The sequence below is a fragment of the Corvus cornix genome, chromosome 2 (genome assembly GCF_000738735.6).
Source record: "Corvus cornix cornix isolate S_Up_H32 chromosome 2, ASM73873v5, whole genome shotgun sequence".
In the NCBI taxonomy this organism is placed as follows: Eukaryota; Metazoa; Chordata; class Aves; order Passeriformes; family Corvidae; genus Corvus; species Corvus cornix.
In genome coordinates this window covers 138,387,829-138,406,064 of record NC_046333.1, presented here as the reverse complement: position 1 = coordinate 138,406,064, position 18,236 = coordinate 138,387,829, and the positions used below count along the sequence as shown (strand labels likewise).

General features: G+C 35.1%; 1 protein-coding gene across 3 annotated transcripts in view; it reads left to right on the top strand.

Moving 5' to 3' along the window:
• The window catches only part of CSMD3 (CUB and Sushi multiple domains 3), a 613,513-nt gene that overhangs the window by 184,079 nt on the left and 411,198 nt on the right, over positions 1-18,236 (top strand). For all 3 annotated transcript variants that reach the window (XM_010404839.4, XM_010404843.4, XM_010404841.4), the window contains exon 5: positions 7,384-7,591. In XM_010404839.4, the coding sequence (XP_010403141.2) occupies positions 7,384-7,591 (208 nt within the window). The remainder of the gene's footprint in view (positions 1-7,383; positions 7,592-18,236) is intronic.

The following is an 18,236-nucleotide window of genomic DNA, read 5'->3' as shown; positions in this document are numbered from 1 at the left end:
GAATACTTAGTTACTCATTTGGAGTGAATGGCTGTGTGGTGCTTAGTTGTCAGCTGGGTTAAAACACAACATTGTCATTATTTTATACATTAGCATAAACTTTTTTTTTTATTCAATTACAACAATTTAATTGTAATTCCTTTATGGTTCAGAGGCAAACTGCAAAACCAGGTGTAAAAATCAGCTATTGCCAAGCTCATATTTGATGTAGTTTCTCTCCTGAGAAATCAAAAAAACCTCAAAATCCACAAGACTCCTAGTAATTTCTAAAATCTCAACTATTATGTTATTTATCATCTTCCACATTTTTCATGCTTGGTTTAAAGACAAGACAAATTTTGAAGATAAAATTACATTTATAAACCCTAGTAAAAACCATTCTTCCTTGTAGGTATTAAAAATAATTAGAAAGAAAGAATGGTTGAATTTCAAGTTGATGAACTGATCTATTCTAGGTATTTTTTTTCCTTTTCTTTGTTGAAGCAATGAATTTAAGTAATTTGTGTTTTCCTCTGTATTCCATTTCTAATGAATTTACTCTTATGCCTTCTGCCCCTCAGCAACTCAAACAGTAAATATCAGGCTTGGGAACCATGAAATCTGAATTAATATCTTAATGCTGCAGAACTTCTAAGCTTTATTGTATCACAAAGCAACAGGAAACAGTTTGATCATCAAGAAATGTTTGTAATTCTTCTGTTGTGCTCATATTCATACAAGGCCTGTCCAAATATTTTAATTTAAATTACCTTGGTTTGTAAGCAATAAAAGCACTAATCCCTTCCCAAAGTTCATTTTTATGTGAGAAAAAGCAGTAATTTATTCTTTTGTTGGAAGACAGCAGTAAAGGAATGGTTGACTGATATACAGACTGGTTATTTTTGTTAAAAAAATCTTGTGAGTTAATCCATCAATTTCAAGTCCTGGTCTACTAAAAGAGAAAATAATAAAAAAACCCTCATCTATGTACATTTTTAACTAAACATATAGGTAAGAGTTCAGGAGGCTACATCCTTTGGATTTTTTTTGTAAAAAAGGCAAAGTATTGGCTTTATGTGCCAAGATTTTACTTGTGTTTAAATGTTTCCTTCCTTCTTTATAGAATAAAGAACAATAAATGAGACTTCTGTGCACCGTTTACTAGAAAACAGTTTCTTTTCCTATCAGTGAAGGAGAGCCCAACTCGCCTAAATCACACCCACAACAGGACTTCTCCTTGGGAAAAAAAGGGGCAGCTCTGAGGATATCACTGAATTTTAATTTATTGCCAGGTAACATAAACATTTAGTTACTGATTCAGGATTTGCGAAAAGAAAAAGAAGACAGAATCTTAAAACCCGTAGAGAACAGAGATTTCCTCTGCCTTCACCTGGGTTCGATCCGTCCCTTCCCCGCGCTCCTGCCGCACCTCGCCTTCAGCCGGCCAGCGACCGGCGGCGAGGGGACAGCGCCCACGGCTCCGTTTGTCCTTCATCCTTCGCTGTGTCCGCACTTAATCTTGTCCTCCGGCGCTGCCCTCCGTGCCGGCCCGGCCCCGCTGTGCCTGCCGTGCTGCCCTCTGTGCCTGCCCGGCCCCGCTGTGCCTGCCGTGCTGCCCTCCGTGCCGGCCCGGCCCCGCTGTGCCTGCCGTGCTGCCCTCTGTGCCTGCCCGGCCCCGCTGTGCCTGCCGTGCTGCCCTCCGTGCCCGCCCGGCCCCGCTGTGCCTCAGCGCGGCCCAGCCGCGGCGCAGGTCGGGCTGTGCCGGGCCCGGGCAGTGCGCGGCCGCCTCCCTCAGGTGTTACCCCAGGCTGCCCAGTACAAGGCTCCAGGCAAGCACAGGCTGTGCGGGTATTGTAGTGTTTTCCCCTGGCATAGGTAATTTTTGTGGTTCTGTCTCAAAGGTGGCAGGTGGGAAGGCAATTTATTCCGTTTAACTTAAGCTCAAGCACCATTTAAGCTCCTCACCTCTTTAGCTACAGATGCATTATTTGATTGATATTTTTTTTATTGTTTTTTGCTGGCTGTCAAATCTGTATAAATTTTACTGGTATACTGAGCACAAAAGTGAAAAGTGGGAGATTTGAGGATGTGAATCATGTCAATTTATAGTCATCACTGGGTTTATTTGGTATTTAAAATCTGTGAGTTTTACAAATCAATATAGAAGATAAGACTTCCATTTGTCCTCAAGAACTCTTTTATCTCCCTCTACTCAAAAGCTGGATGAACTTTATGTAAGTCAAAGATGAAAAATCTTCTGCAAAGCTATCCTGAAAGATTTTCAGTTGATGGATATTTTGCAATCTTTATATTTCAATTTCTGAAATCTTTAAAGTTATTCTTGTGAATAAATTATGAGGAAAGGCTACAATTGTTTTATTCCTGAAGATTTGTAGAAAAAGTCAACATATAAATGTTTCTCAGATATTATATCTTTATATACCTATCTTACATTATATTTTGAGTTTTTAGAATGTATCAGAATATTATATAAAATAAATATACTATGAATTATACTACAAACACTGTTGTCTATACTGTATAGATGCATTATTTTATTCTCTGACTCTGAACGTTATATTATTGAGACTAAATTGAAGAGCTAGTTTTTATGTAGCGGGACAAGATCTTGCTCTCCTAATGGGAAGGTCTTTAAACTGGGCTTTTGTGGTTGGTTACCAAACCTTGCATGTTTATTGAGGAGCAGAGGATCAGGCAGAGTACACACAGAACATAGTGATGAGGGATTTCCTTGCGCTCTTTTTGGTGAAGTGGGGTGACCAAAACCAGCTCTCAAGTGTCTGTACACAAACAAATGTGGCATGGGAAGCCCAAGAATTGCAACTTCACATGCAATCAGAGATCAACAACATTTTTAAAATCACAGAGCCATAGCAAAACAGTTGGCACTGCTGGAGTCCTGTGATAGACATATACAGACTCTTCAAGAAAGGTGGGCAGGGAACAAAAGGACTAAATGTTTGTGCAAAGGAGGAAGCAGGGGGAGGTGGCATTGCCTATGGAGCTTCCTAAAGATATTTTTGCGCATATGGAATCTATTACTGTGCTCATTTGTGAGCTTCATAATCAGACTATAATACTACAGATTTTAAAACTGAGTTTAACTTTTTAAGGTGTTTTTCACTTTAGCCTGTATAGTTTCTATTCTGCTGCTTGTCCGTAGCACAGACAATGAAGAAACAGAATAAGAAATTAAATTGAACCTGGGGTGTTTTTATGAAAGCAATATAGAATGTGCAGAAAATTTAACTGTTTAGTTCACTATTAATATCTTGATAGATAAGATGATGTGGTACATTGTGTACCAGATTAAAGATTGATCTACCATGCAATCTCATTGAACTCTCAATGAAATCTATGAATTTGCATGTCCTATAAATCACTGATGATACTGCCTGTCTTTGATCACCTATTCTAATGAAATTTACAGTTCAATATTTATGTAACATTATTGTGAATATCACTGAAACCTACAAGAATAAGCAGAAAATTAAATGGAAAAAACTAGATAAATATATTTTCAAAATTTATTATAATAAATGAACAGTGAACAGCAAACCAGGAAGAAAATAAAAGATAAAATGTTGTGAAATCAGATTTCACCAGATTGTACACATGTACACATTTCACAATATTTTTTTTAATGGGTATTTAGTCATAAGATTGTAAAAGGAAAAAAAAAGAGAGAGAAAAGCTGCCTGTATCTCTGAACATAAATAGAAACAATCTATACCCACAAAAAGAAAAAAAAAACAAACCCCCAAACATTACTTTCATAATCATCACTCATCATAATATCAGTGATACTCCCTCTGCACAAGAGCCCTTATGCATATTCAAACAGAGATCTTAATTTGAATTCATAATACCTTGAAAAGCTTTTTTATGCCAAGTCCCCTCTTGCATATCGCTTTGAAAAGTCTTCCCCTTTCAGCATATGGTTAAGATCAGAGAAATATGTTAGGAAAATGACATCTTGGCAGTAAGTGTATTTTTTGCATTTATGCCTTCATATCACATTTGCAAGATTGTTATTGGATAAAATTTCCCAGTAGATGACCAAATCAATTTAATTTGAAAGTATGGAGTATGACTTTTAAAAGTAGGTTTTAAAAAAATATCAGTATTAGCTATGTATTTGTAATTGAACAATGTCAGATTCTATCAAGTCTTAACTGAAACATTGTCTTCTTACAATTCCTGTGAATGTTTTTTTTTTCATATTTGATAACTGGAAACTAAAAGGATGGGGACGCACCCAATTCTTTCAAGGCATTTAGGTGCTTAACCACTGTTTAGCTACTGCATTTTGATTGCAGTGATGCAGCACATACACATACAACTGAAACTGCTTCCTTAAACCCTCTTGATAACCAACAAACAGATAAATATATTCTCATTAACTACTATGTCCCATCCTTTCACAAACAGATATCATTTTACCGTTTCATGGACTTCATCCACCCCTCCAGATGTTCAAAAATAGACCATGATTTTGGATCCATTCATCAGGATGGGTGCTTAGGACAGGAGAAGCAGCACACTCGATCACTGGGCACCAACACTGGCCAGACCCAGGTCACTGCCATACTGTCCTTGCTCTTCCCCAAATTCACTCTTCATTGTTTCATGTCATTCCTGCTATTTTGCTCCCTGCAACATTAAACTTACACCACAAATTATTTTTCCCCCAAGGTTAAAGGTCCTTGAGGCACACATTGGGTTTCCCCATCCTACCACTTTAGCCACCAAGTATATCATGGTCCTTGAGCAAAGACAGTCCCATGAATGGGCTTGCCTTTTCCTATGGGGAAAGGGGGTTAGGCACTTAAAAGTCTTTGAGGACTCCTACCTTGGTGGTTTGTTGGAGGTAATTCAGAAAGTTACAGAAAGGCAGGGCAAGAGATTACTGTGGATCTATACGAAAATCACAGCAAAGTTTTCTCTCCTCTCTTTCTTCCTTGTTCACATGTCCTTATTGGGCTTGTTGCGTGTTGATGAAAGTCAGCCACTGTTACTCTTCCTAAATGTTTCCACACCAGTTATTCTATTTTCAACATTTCATAGCTGACATCGAAGAAATTATGCTGCTCCAATTGTGATAGAAACACAGGTGCTAAAATCAGGTTGCACAAGATACAATTACTACATTTTCTTTTATTTGTCAGGGTCTTGTGCACTATGAAGTTAGTGGTAGAAGTCCTATCAACAGTGTTTGTCAATTTACTTGAAGATCAAATCTTTTTTTACTCTGTCTTCTCAACTTAAGGCATCAAACATTTGCATGGGCATAATGTTTTTCAGTCTTCTCCCAGATGTGAGCTTTTACCTATGGGGATCTGATTGCAAGACTTGAACCAAGCAGATTATATTGTAGGTGGAGGAAAATAAGAACACAGTAGTGTAATTCTGTTATTTATTGTTCTAATGCTCGTTGCTTCTAATGCAATACATTAAGATGATATCCAGCATGCTTTTGGTTATACTTGCAACACTTAAATGTAGATAATATTAATTGTATTTGTAGCAAATTTGCTACATGAATCAGAATAAAAGCCATGAGGATTTGTTTGGTCCATTTTGTTGATGGTAGCAAAATCACACTTTGGCAAAAATCTCTAAGCAGCTGTGACTCAGAATAAAGGGCACACTCATTGACATTGTTTGTGTTTTTAAACAGTGCTGCACTAATATTTTTTAAGTTTTGGTAGACTATAGCAACATTTTTAGTAAATGGTTTATTTTGTTTCTAGGAACTAAGATATGTTTCTCCGTAATTCATTTGTGAAAAGAAAAGCATGAATTCTGCAATGCAGTAGGACAATTTGCTACTGTAAACTAGCAATTTAAAATTATTGTTCTGAATGTCCTTAATGCATGAAAACTTTTTATTTTTAATTCCTTTCACAATAAAGGACCAGAACTTGTGATGTGATGAGATTTCTAAGTTTTATTGTATTCATTGGATTCAAAGTGCTCTGGCTAATGAGTGAGATTAAATTTAATATATGTTTTTTGTTTGTTTTTTTTTTTAATCTGGCATGGCATAATTTAGCAGAATTTTTAAGAGATAATTTTACATTCCTAAACTGCTGAAATTAGGCGGCTTCCTATAGTCATGATTTTTTTTTTTTTCTGTTAAAAGTGAGCCAATATGTGTGTCAGAATTCTTTAAACTTTTTGTTCTGTGATCCTATACTCCTTAAAGCATTTTTTTTCCCATCCTTATCATTAATTTTTCATCAGTATTGACTGGGTTTTCAGACTCTGGGGCAAGTTTTATTCATGTTAGCACTCTAAGTGAGCAGAAACAAGAATTGCTTTTCAAATATGCTTCAAACATTTGGATAATAAACTGAATAAGTAATGCAATATGGTATTTCCATTCAAGTTATTTGAAAGGTATTTCCATTTTTGAAAAAAAAGCACTAGATTTCCAATCAATTTTATTAGCTCACAGAAATAATTTTAATATAAGATCCTCAAAAATAATTTTAGAGTTATTAGGCATATATACACTATTAATAAAGAAGATCCATAACATCAGCCATTTTAGAATTTTTTCATCATAGAATAAGTTCTTTTAGAACTGATTTTGTGAATATCTAATGTTTGCCTGGTTTATCCAGCATAAGATCACATGCTAAAAAATAGAGTATTTTTGGTTTCAGAGTCACCATAAAAAAAAAAAATCATTGTGATAATTGCTCAAATAATTTCACAGTTATTCATATGACATGAAAAATGTATTCCTATGATAAAATTGTAAATATTTGATCTATGAAAACTTATTAATCTTAATTGTGATAGCATCTTGCATCTGACATTAAGAAATCACTCATGAATGGCTTTGGTTTGAAAACTGATCAGCTGCTTGAAAATGAGAAAATGATTTTTCAAGAATAAAGCTAATCACTAGATGCTTACTAAAATAAAATAATACAATTGGCATATAATGGGTAAGATTCTCATGCTTCTTTTCTCAGTATAATGTGACTGCTGCACATTATGTGTCAGACTGTATATGATAGGGTTTGAACTCAACTTGATTTATGAAAACATTTTTGGTTAAAGCAAAAGAGGAAATAGTGTCATTTTTGCATGCTATTGTAAAGTGAGGGAAACAATGCTAATCCATATATATAATTATTAATAAACAGTAGATTATAAAAATATGTGCTGGCACAAGTATAATAATCTTTAAATAACTGAAATTTGAAGCAATTATTTTTTTAACACCTTAATTTTGGAGCAGCATTCCAAGTCAAACATGTTAAAAAGTCTTAAGCAATTGTTCACCTAAACAGTCATAAATTTCTATTCTCAGCAAGAAAGTGTACATTTTTTAAGGGGTGATTTTAATTTGTTTGGTTTTTTTGACAGCTGAAGATGCTTGTGGAGGAACTATGAGAGGATCAAGTGGAATCATCTCAAGCCCTAACTTTCCTAATGAATATCATAATAATGCAGACTGCACATGGACAATTGTGGCAGAGCCTGGTGATACTATCTCACTCATCTTTACAGATTTCCAAATGGAAGAAAAATATGATTATTTGGAAATAGAAGGTTCTGAACCACCTACAATAGGGTAAGTCAAATATCAAAATTCTAAAGTGATAAAACAGAAAAAGATGATGAAAAGTGAAATTACAACTTTTTGTTACTTTTCTTTTTGTGAGTATATAGTCTTGCTGAAAAACACCCCTCACAATAATAATTGTGACTATGACATAATGTTGATATTCCAATTGCAGCTGTAAAATGGTTTTTAAAATATTCCAAACATGTAGCATCAAGATGAAGGGCACTGTAGACTCATTTGCCTCATTGTCTGTGTGCCTTATCATTTAACCATTACTGTATTAAAAATGTATATATTTAGAAACAGAATGGAATGGACTGTTGTACTAGTAAGGACTGGTGAAGCTTTCAGAGAGTTTAATGATGTCAGAAAGTGAATGGCATGCAGGCCATTCAGCACAGAGCTAGGGGGAATTAGCATTGGCCCCACCTGTTGGTCACGGATTGTCTGTGGAGGATTTTCTGTACAGAGAACTGTATGCATGGTCTCTAAATAATGTGCTGTGATACACTTACCTAGAAATTTCCATCTTGATCTGTGAGATAAAACACCCTGAGCTGAGTAGTCACAATACTTTTTGGCTCTGGTTTTACTCCAAATATAGCACCTTTAAGAAGAGTTTATGACTGTTTGGTTTTTTGTTGACTTAGCAGTAGTAACTATATTTTTGCTAGTCTGACTTCTGCAATTCTTGATCTGAGTGTAGATGCATTATGTAGATGTTGTAAAACAACTACAAGAAATAAAATAGTAAATAACCTCTTTCAAGATCAAATTCAGTTAAATAGGAAAAATAAATTACACATTCTGTGGCTTTCCAGTCTGGTAGTTTTATGGTAACACAGCATCACACTACTCAAGAAACATGTCAATATGACAAATCCTTGTGTTTGTTTTATTGGTTTAAATATGCTGTTGATTCACAGAAAATAAGTTGTATACAAACTCATAAATCACAGTTATGGTCTCCAGTAAAATCTTGATCTCTTAACTGGCTCATAAAGCTTTATGGAGGTTCTGTAAGACAGACAGAGGCATGTGAACAACAGGTGATACAAGTTGTTGGCTAGACACATTGTAGTCAGTAGAGTCTTCTTTTCTTCATATTAGTATAAATCCTCCAAACATAACATAGACCAAATAAAATGCTCTTGATTTTATAATGAGGAAAGATCCAAAATTAGATAATTATATTGTTTTAAAAGCATCAGTCTTGGTTTCTGTAAGTGTTGCTTATAAGTAATATATTTTTACTGCTTCAGGGTGTAATAAAAGTCTTTAAGTCTAAGCTTTAGCAAATAGTGTTTTATAATTTGAGTTAATTCATACTGCCACCTACATAGTTAATTACCTGTATTAGAATATTAATTGATTGCCATTGAGTTTTTTCAGGCTCTTAAACTGAAATCTTTTGAACTAGCTGTCAGCTAAAATAAATTTTAAATAATAATTTATAATAATTAGTGAGGTAACACCAAGGACATACAGACATTGTGAATCACTTGAATAGCTGAATGTGCATTTGACTTTTCTTTTCATTATTCATTCATGAGCTTGAAACAATTATTTCATTTTTTGTTCTACAAAAGGCTTTGGCTGTATTCAAATGATATACTAAGATTACTTTATATATGGAAATTCCCATTATCTGTTTACAAAACATAAAAATTTACAATGCTAATTTAATAATTGTTCATGTAGAGAAGCAGACTGAGAGCATATTCTTTTTATAGCTTGTCATTTATATTCCCTAAATTATACTGATGTGTTCAATTATGGAAAAGTATCCCCCATATGTTGGGAAAAACGGATTTGGAAAGCTTAATTAACAACAATTTGTTAATTAGATTTAGAGTGGTGATACTGTATATGCCCTTAGACTATTGCTAATCCAAAACTAAACCCAGGTTCTTCATCTTTTCATTTTGGAAAAAAAAAATTACGTAATTTTAAAAATTACTAAAAACTTATTGATTGATCTGGGTAATAAGTATTATTATAATATAATTTCTTAGAACATTTGGTGCTTTATATGACTATTGCACCTAATGATTTAAAAAAAACCCCGCAAACTTTTCTTCTGCACATCTGCTGTGTAACAAAATATCCCTACTTTTTGTTTCTAAGTGAAATTAAGAGCCAGATTATGCATCAAGTAGATAGGCTGGGATTATCCATGAGACAAGACTTGGAATTCTTTATGAAGTGCTAACTTTCTGCAGTTTTCCAGTCAGTTACTATAATATTTCAGATACGACAGTCTTTCCTCTTAAGAAAATCTTGATAGGCCATTTTCATTTAAATAGTGGTGAAAAATTGTGTAGATGCCATTCAAGGTTCTTGTTTTGTTGTTTATTCTAATGTTTGCCAGGTTGAGTTGAATTATAGGATTGTTTACATTTTGGAAGTAAAAATGAAGGAAAATTATTAGTTTGAGGAAATTATTTTCTCTTTTTTTTTTTTTTTTTTGACAAAACAAAAAGCTGAACGTAAATAAGATATAGTGAAATGTTCCACTCTGTTCTCTCTGGATAAGAGTGCACTTCTGAGAAAACCTTTGTGTAGTGTTCTAATACTTGACCTACCACTGTCATGGTCATACAAAGTAGTAGGGCACCTAAGAACTCTGCTATCAAAAACAAATTTGAAACATGATACAATTGCTTCTTTTAAAATAAAATAATTCACCTAACTTCTCTCTTACTGTTACTATATTCCTGGATATTTAAAAGTAATTCCTAATATATTTTCCTAAAATGTAAGGGAAATGTAGAATTTTCTGTAATAAACTGAGGAATTGTCTAGACCATATGTCTGTGATTTTAGCCAAATTTTTTTCATATATAAATCTAGATAAAATGTACAGTGATATACACTGAATGAAATGTATGATGTTGAAACCATAGGCAATTTATTTCTCTTCTGAAATATATTTAAATATTTCATTTTTTGATACTGCATATTTTGTGCATCATCTTAATTGCATTAAAATAGAAAGCTGTTAGAGAACAATGGCTAACAAAACTAATTTCTCCTTTGCAACTGTGATTTTGTGCATTCTTTCCCCAATAAAAATACTCCTTTTGAATTAATTTTAAATATTCTGTGAAGAATGAAATTAGAATTTTTGGAAAAAGTCTTTCACTTAACTAAGATGGGCAGAACTCCATCCAGTTTCAAGAGGTTTTATCTGAGATATTTAAAACTTTTGATTTTTATAATGATCTTTTTCAAGATAGCCTGTTAGCTAAAGACTTCCTTACAGATAGTACAGATGAGAAAGGAAAAGAACACAAAAATGTGGGTCCTTCTTTGGGTTTCCAAATCAGAATTTATTCCAAGTAACTAATTACTTTTTATCACTTTGGGCCTATTTGACCAGGGAACAATATTAGGTTTGTGTGGCAAGGTTTTTGTAGCAGGGGGCTACAGGAATGGCTTCTGTGAGAAGCTGCTGGAAGCTTCCCCCATGTTCAGCAGAGGCAATGCCAGCCAGCTCCAACATGGACCCACTGCTGACCAAGGCTGGCCCATCAGCCATGGAGGTAGCGCCGCTGGGGTGATGTGCTTAAGAAAGGGTAAAAGAGCTACCCAATGCACTGCAGTTGCATCTGGAAAGAGGAGTGAGGGATACAACTCTCCAGACCAGGGTCTGTGAATCAGGAGGGGGAAGATGTACTTCAGACACCACAGCAAGGATTCTACCTCAGTCCTTGCTGCAGCCCGTGGTGAGGCAGCTGTCCCCGTATTGGTTCATGGCGGAACAGAGATCCGCCTGCAGCCTGGAAGGCCACACGCTGGAGCAGGAGTCCAACCTTTGACCAAACAAACATTATTTAGCTATTTGTTGTTAATTAGCATTTCGTGACTCTTAGTCTCATTTTACTAGTGCCATGAAAGAACAAAATGATAAACAGAAAGAAATATTAGAGAAGAAATATTAAGAAGAAATATTAGAGAAGAGTAAACTAACTAGTGATAATTAAAAGCAAAGTGAGGTTGAACAGGCAGACATTATCTATTATGAAAAAGGCTATTATTTGGGGTTGGGTTTTTTTGTGAGGAAAATGCAGTTATCCATGTTAAATATCTACATGGTAACTTTTATTGCCAGTTTGGTTACAACAGAAAGTAGCTTTTAGAAGGCATTTAAAAATTAAATGCACTGTTACAACAATTAAACCTAAAACAGATACATGCATTAATAAAACAGGTTCTCAATCAGATCTTTTTTAACAAGGTGGTTATTTTATTTATCCAGTGTCTGAATAAGTTAGATTTATTTTCAGTCAATGTACTTGGTTAAATAATGCTCATATCTAAGGCTACAGAGGAAAACCTCTGCCTGACATAAATGTGGCAGCACAGGGGTAGAAAATCACACCTCAATAGTACAAATACCAATGAAAATAATAATATGTTGAAGGAAAAAAAGCAAAACAGACAAAGCAAGAAGCAGAGGTTCTCATAAGAAGAGATTAAAACAGGAGGAAAAAAATCCCACCTCCGGCTCAGCATTTATTTTCTTGAAAAATTACTTCAAATTAGAAAGCGAGAAGAGTAGCAATCTCTTTTTTAGTAATGAAGACTGTTGACACTGCTTTAGATATTATTACTGTTTTCTCACTAATACAAATTTTTTAAATCTGTGTTTAATGCTCAGAGGAAGGACTCAGGAATGTAATGGTTATGAGTAATATGATTTTATTAAGGATGTTAAAAGCCCCAGATGAGAAAGTTTGTAATCTGATAACAGCTGAATTTAAAGAATAGTAGCAAAATTGATACTGCTTATCATCGAAAAAATGCTTTCAGAAGAATGTTGTTGTTGTAGCCAAATAGGTAGAAAAAATTATTCCATTAATAGAGCAAACAAAATGCAGTCATAAAAACCTCTTGTAATTAGCAAAGTATTTGTTTATTGATAGTGGATAGAATTATTTTTTGCTGGATTTAGTTGGGGAAAAAAAAATCACTGCAAAAAGCAGCCAAGTTTTGGAGGGCCTAAATCCTTCTCTCCTTCTGAAACAAGAAACAGAAAGTAACAGAGATAATGCTTCACTGTGGAACAGGGAGAGCAGAAAATCAGGAATAGGAGGAATACCAATGCTAAAAATATTATCTGGTTTGAGCCTTTGATAATCCATCCATTGAGTGTTATCATTTTTATCTTTTTTTGAAGGACTGAGAACAAAAAGGAAGTTCTTTGCTTTCTTGGAAACAAAAGCTTTCCATAGAAACCAGGCATTTCTGTCCTTTACTGTTTGCTTCTAGGGTTTAACTTTTTGCTTGGTGATTCAGCATTTCACCTGTGGCATTTTGATGAGGAATGGAATCCTCCAAGAAGCACAAGGCATTCTGTAATGTGTAGGGTTCAGGCACAATGATAGTGTTAGATGGGGAATTTGTTACTGTGACTGTGGAGGTTAACAGCATGTTTCTCATCATTCTATTGCATGATTCTATCTGGCAATTGTTATCTGAAAAGGACTTTGAAACTGGCTTTACATCTGGTACTCTCAAAATTCTTACTGAAAAATGAGAAGGATTTGAATCTAAGAGAGGAATCAGATATCAAATCATATGTTTAACAGTAAAGGCAGAGGCTTTTCTGTTATTTTGTACTACTTGTTCTTGTATGTTTCTGAAAAAATAGAAGGCCCTTCCGTAGTGAGTACCCTGTTTTGATGGGGTTTTCTGCAGTCATTTTTCATGTTGTAGTTCAAAGTGCAGTGACAAATGTGTCTCAAACTTTGCAGGCAAAATAGACACATATAAACATGAGTTACATGATGAAAATCTGTCATTTAACAGTAGACCTTGAAGTCTATGCTTCCAATAAGAGTAACTTTGTGGCATTTAGATTCAGTGCTTAGTAAAAGGAGAATCTGACTTTAAGAAATTGTCATATCCATGGAAATACAAATCAACCTACGGTGTAAATCCAGAGTTTAATCCCAGAATTCAGTATGTTATGTATGCGTCCACATAACCAGGTTGCAAGGAAACACAAGACAGAATGACAAAAGCTTATAAGCAGGATAGTTCAGCATGGAAGGGAGCTCAGAATCTGACTAGTCCAGTCTACTAGTGAAAGCAGACTCAGCTCTCAGGTGAGGCAAGGTTGCTCAGGCCTTTATCCAGACTGTCTTAAGAACCTCCAAAGATGGAGTCTTGACAACCTATGTGGACAACTTTCTTAATTTCCTGACTGTCCTCATGGGAGGAAAAGATTTTTCATTTTTTCCTCATTTAGAAAGCATTGCTTTCAGACAGAATCAACACACAAGAATTTATTATTACCAAATATCTGTTTGAGGTACAAACATCTCCTGAGCTCTCTTTCTTCTTTATGGATAAGCAGTGGTATGACCTTTCTCCTGAGCAGGTTGGCTGATACAGCCAATCCTAGCTCATGAGTTGAAGATTTTCCTTCCTCAGGCTCCAGTTGTCCCATTCATCTTCCAGGGATATGTACATGACCAGAGATATGATTCGTCCTGTCTTTCTCTAGAATACTAAATGCTAAAGCTTATCTGGCACGTGTGATTTATAACTATGTAATGGATTTAAGCCTCAGTGAGAAAACTATCTGTTAAACTCCAGTGTATACTTGCATCAGGCAGGGAGTCAGATGCAGGCACAAAATCCCCTTGGCTCATTGTGGTACAAATGAACACTTTATATGACCATTGTGATGCTGCTTCTGAAAAAAAATATGTTCCCACTTCTATTTTTGACTCATCCCCTATCTTGTGTTGGCTCAGGCATTTACCCAGTCACAAAGGAACTGCACCAGGAAGTGATACAAGTGAAAACCAAGCTTTTTTTTCCCTCTTAGTGAGCAGGAAACACAAGAGTTGAAGAGAACAGCAAGGTACATAGGGAGTGGCATATTGTTTCTTCAAGGAATAGAACAACTTTATTGTCAAAATAAAGCCTGATCTGTTGTCTTCTCAGGTACTTGTATGTTGAATAACAGTACCCATGCAAAGATCTACTTTTTTTCCCTTCTTACAGTATGTGCAGAGGCTTCACAGAGTTATTTGATTTCCTTTATATTTTTTATGCTGTATCCTTAATTTAATGCATTCTTATGATGGTATGAAATATTTTATTTTGATTGGTGTAGTCAATGTCAGGAAGACAGCATTTCATTGTTGCTGTAGCAAATAAATGAACTTCTTTTGAGGAAACCTTTCTGAAGCTGCTCTTAATTTCTTACTTTTCCTATGCTCAGGAGTATTGCAAAAGGAAACATTTGTAAGCCTTTTCTGAAGTTGCATGTTTTCATTATTCTGATAGTACTTCTTAATATGCATAAAGTTATTCTCATCTGGAGTCAAACGGATATTCACCAGCAGTTATCAAATAAGCAGTTATACATTGGATGGGCTTTTTATGTATATTCTCTACAGAGATAGGATTATATTATTTCACAAAGTCTTATCAACATTCCGAAACAAATTGAAAAACAGTTCTCTTGAATCTTTATATGCAAGAACTGTACTCTGGTTTTCCCACCATCCCTCTTAGACAAAGATTTACTGACTACTGTTTTTGTGCTTCCATGGGTCTCTTTAATCCTCCTTTGATGAAACAACCCAGAGTGCTTCCAGTGTGGCTTATTTGTAACTCTGCTTTGAAGAAACCAGGTAAATAATAGTGTAGACCTGGGGGATTTTCTAATGAATACTTAAAAAGTGTAATAAAAAGTAACAAAAGTAACAAAGAAAACCAGAAGTCTCTTACAGCAGTTTCGGGGAAAAAAATAGAAGTAGGAAGATGGCTTGATGATTTAACAGGGAGCACTTTCAGTGTGCTTACTCCAGCAGAATACTGCATTGTTTTGATGTGGTCATTTGCTATAGTCTCAGGATGGCAATTGTTGGAGTAGTGAAGGAGACTGATTACTCTTGTCCTGACTGAAACATCAGTGACTGAACTTACAAGTGAGTTTTATGCTGCCTGAGCTGTATGGTGGGGGAAAGTGTATTAGAATAGCATAAAGCTCAAGACAAGGCAAGGAAAAAACACCACAACCAACCCAAACCCCAAAGAATAACTAAACCAGAAAACATACAATTGCTTCATTTGTCATCCTAGAGTAATTAAAACTTCACATTTTCTTTTCATATGTTCTGAGTCCTTGCCATGTTTACTTCATTCAGCAAAGTAAGTGGCATGTTGTGGGAGAACAGTGATCCCTGAAGAGATAATCCCAAATCACTCTCATTTCTAGATTCTAAATTTAAAATTTTAGTTTGTTTTGTACATTGGGAAAAATATGTGCATTCATAATTCCATCTTTTATGTCTCAGGCTAAAACAGCAAAAAGTATAATATTTTGAATACATGAATGAAATCCTTTGCATTTATTAATAAATTCTGACAAGATAAAATATTATTTATATGGGCCCTACAAGCTAATCAGAACTTCACAAACTCATGCTTCTTTTTGTGATTGTCCATCTGTTTTGCCTGTGAATATCACATTAGGATATTTAGGGTGCAAATTCACTTGTGAAATGAATCAGTGACTAAAACAAACAATTAAACATCCTTTGAACATGCTAATGCAGTTCCATTATATTAAGGACCAACACAATGTCAAACTAGTGTCAGAACAATTTTTTATTATTATGTACCATCCAGTTTGCAGGTGACCAGTGACAACCCACAACGGTCAATAAGAAATGAAAATAAACTAGTTATGTACATTTACTGTATGTTTATTTGTGCTGCATATAGTAGATCATGCAAAATTTCACTGTTAGGGTGGTCATGCTTTGGAATAGATTGCCCAGGGAGGTGGTGGAACCACCATCCCTGTCGCTGTTTAAGAGGTGTCTGGATCTGGCACTGGGTGATATCATTTCGTGGTTTGGGGATTAGAGTGGTAGTGCTGGGTTGATGGTTGGACTTGATCATCTTAAAGGTCTCTTCCAACCTTGATGATTCTATGATTAGGTGATTTCACCTGACATTTTCTAATGTTTAATCACAATGAATGATAATATGTAAACCATACTTTTAATGGCAGTTTTATTTGGTTGTTTTGTGAGGCTTTTTTGTAGCCAACTACTTTTCTATCCTGTACTAAAAAGCTTATTATGAAGATACATCTTGATTAAGTGAACTCCATTCCTCTTTCTTTGCTAAGTAGACTTTTTGGATATTTATGTAAGAGCCCACAAGTAAGTTGGTGGCAGCTTCACATCTCTCCATCAGCCTTTTTGATATCCAGACTTGTGTCTTTGAAACTGCAGAAAAATTACCTACTGCGCAGTACATACTCTTTCTTCCTGAAGCGTATAACACGGGTTTTGACATCTTTCATGTGGATATATTGCACTGCTGCAGAAATTCTTCTCCCCATTATTTATTATGTCAGAGGACAAACTTTAACCATCATCTCTATTTTCTGAGCAAGAATGGGCTGTCCTGAATGTCCTAAAGGAAGTTAAGTGTAAGTTGAAGGACTGTTTGAATAAGGTTTATTTTCTGTTTAGTAATTGACACTATGTCTTTCAAGAAAAATAATAAAACCAATTCTGAACTGAAATTTCCAACTTTTTAACAAAACTTTCCAATCCTGTATAACCTGTAGAATCTGAGATTCAATCCCAAGATGCATGCATCTTTGCTTGTTTGTGTTTTGGTTATTTTTGAGGAGCATGTTTTCCAGAGAGTTAATTATAAAAGGGGATTTGTGTAATAAGGTGGAATTAAGGAAGTGCTACAGTGTTGAATGCAATTTAAAGCAGAGTTCAGCTCCTGTGGGAGAGAAATGAGAGATGATTATGACAGAAGCAAAGGCTAACAGTCCTGAGAGTATTATTTTTTCATTTAGCTTTGAATTACAAATGAATCTACTAGCAAGACCTTCCACCAATTGTTAATGGATTTAAAATAGGTACATGAAAGCTAAATTTATACTGAAAATTTCACTAACAATGAAGCTATAGCTTCGCTAGATGTGCTGGAAAAAATTTTTATTACTGTAGTCTGTGCACCAGACATATATAGGCATAAACTGGAGTGTTACAGAAATGTTGCCATTTGGTTTTGGTGATTTTGGACACATGGTCCCAAAACTGTGAAGTAGAGCAGCACATTGTATTGCAATTTCAAGTATGTGTTGCTGTTTAAAAGTGATGCAAATTGAATTAAATAAAAGCCTGATCTATTTAATATAACTTTTCCTCTTAGTTTCTGCAAAGCTTGCTACTGATGCAGGAAAAGGGTAAAAGATGAACCTGGTGGTTTCAATAGCCTAGTTCAGTTTACACAGTGGAGTCCAGATTACTTTGCAACATATCCTGTATTACTGGCCTCTGATTTTCCTTTGGCTTCACCTGGAAACATGGGACATAGATTTAAACTTTAGCGGCTTAGAATTCATGGCAGAAGTATTTGTTGTGGTCCTCAGATTGAAAACCATTTGATACAACAAACTGGGTCATTCAAGAGAATGTACATATGTGTTTTCCATTAAAAAAAAGATCTAGGAACAAACACTGTGAACTGAAGTCTGCAACTAAACCTGAATCAGAGTTCAGAGTAGGATGCAGCTGGGGAGAATAACGTTCAGCCAGCTAAATAATAGGGGGGTTTTTGATACTAAATCAAATAGACAGAAAGGAAGGTA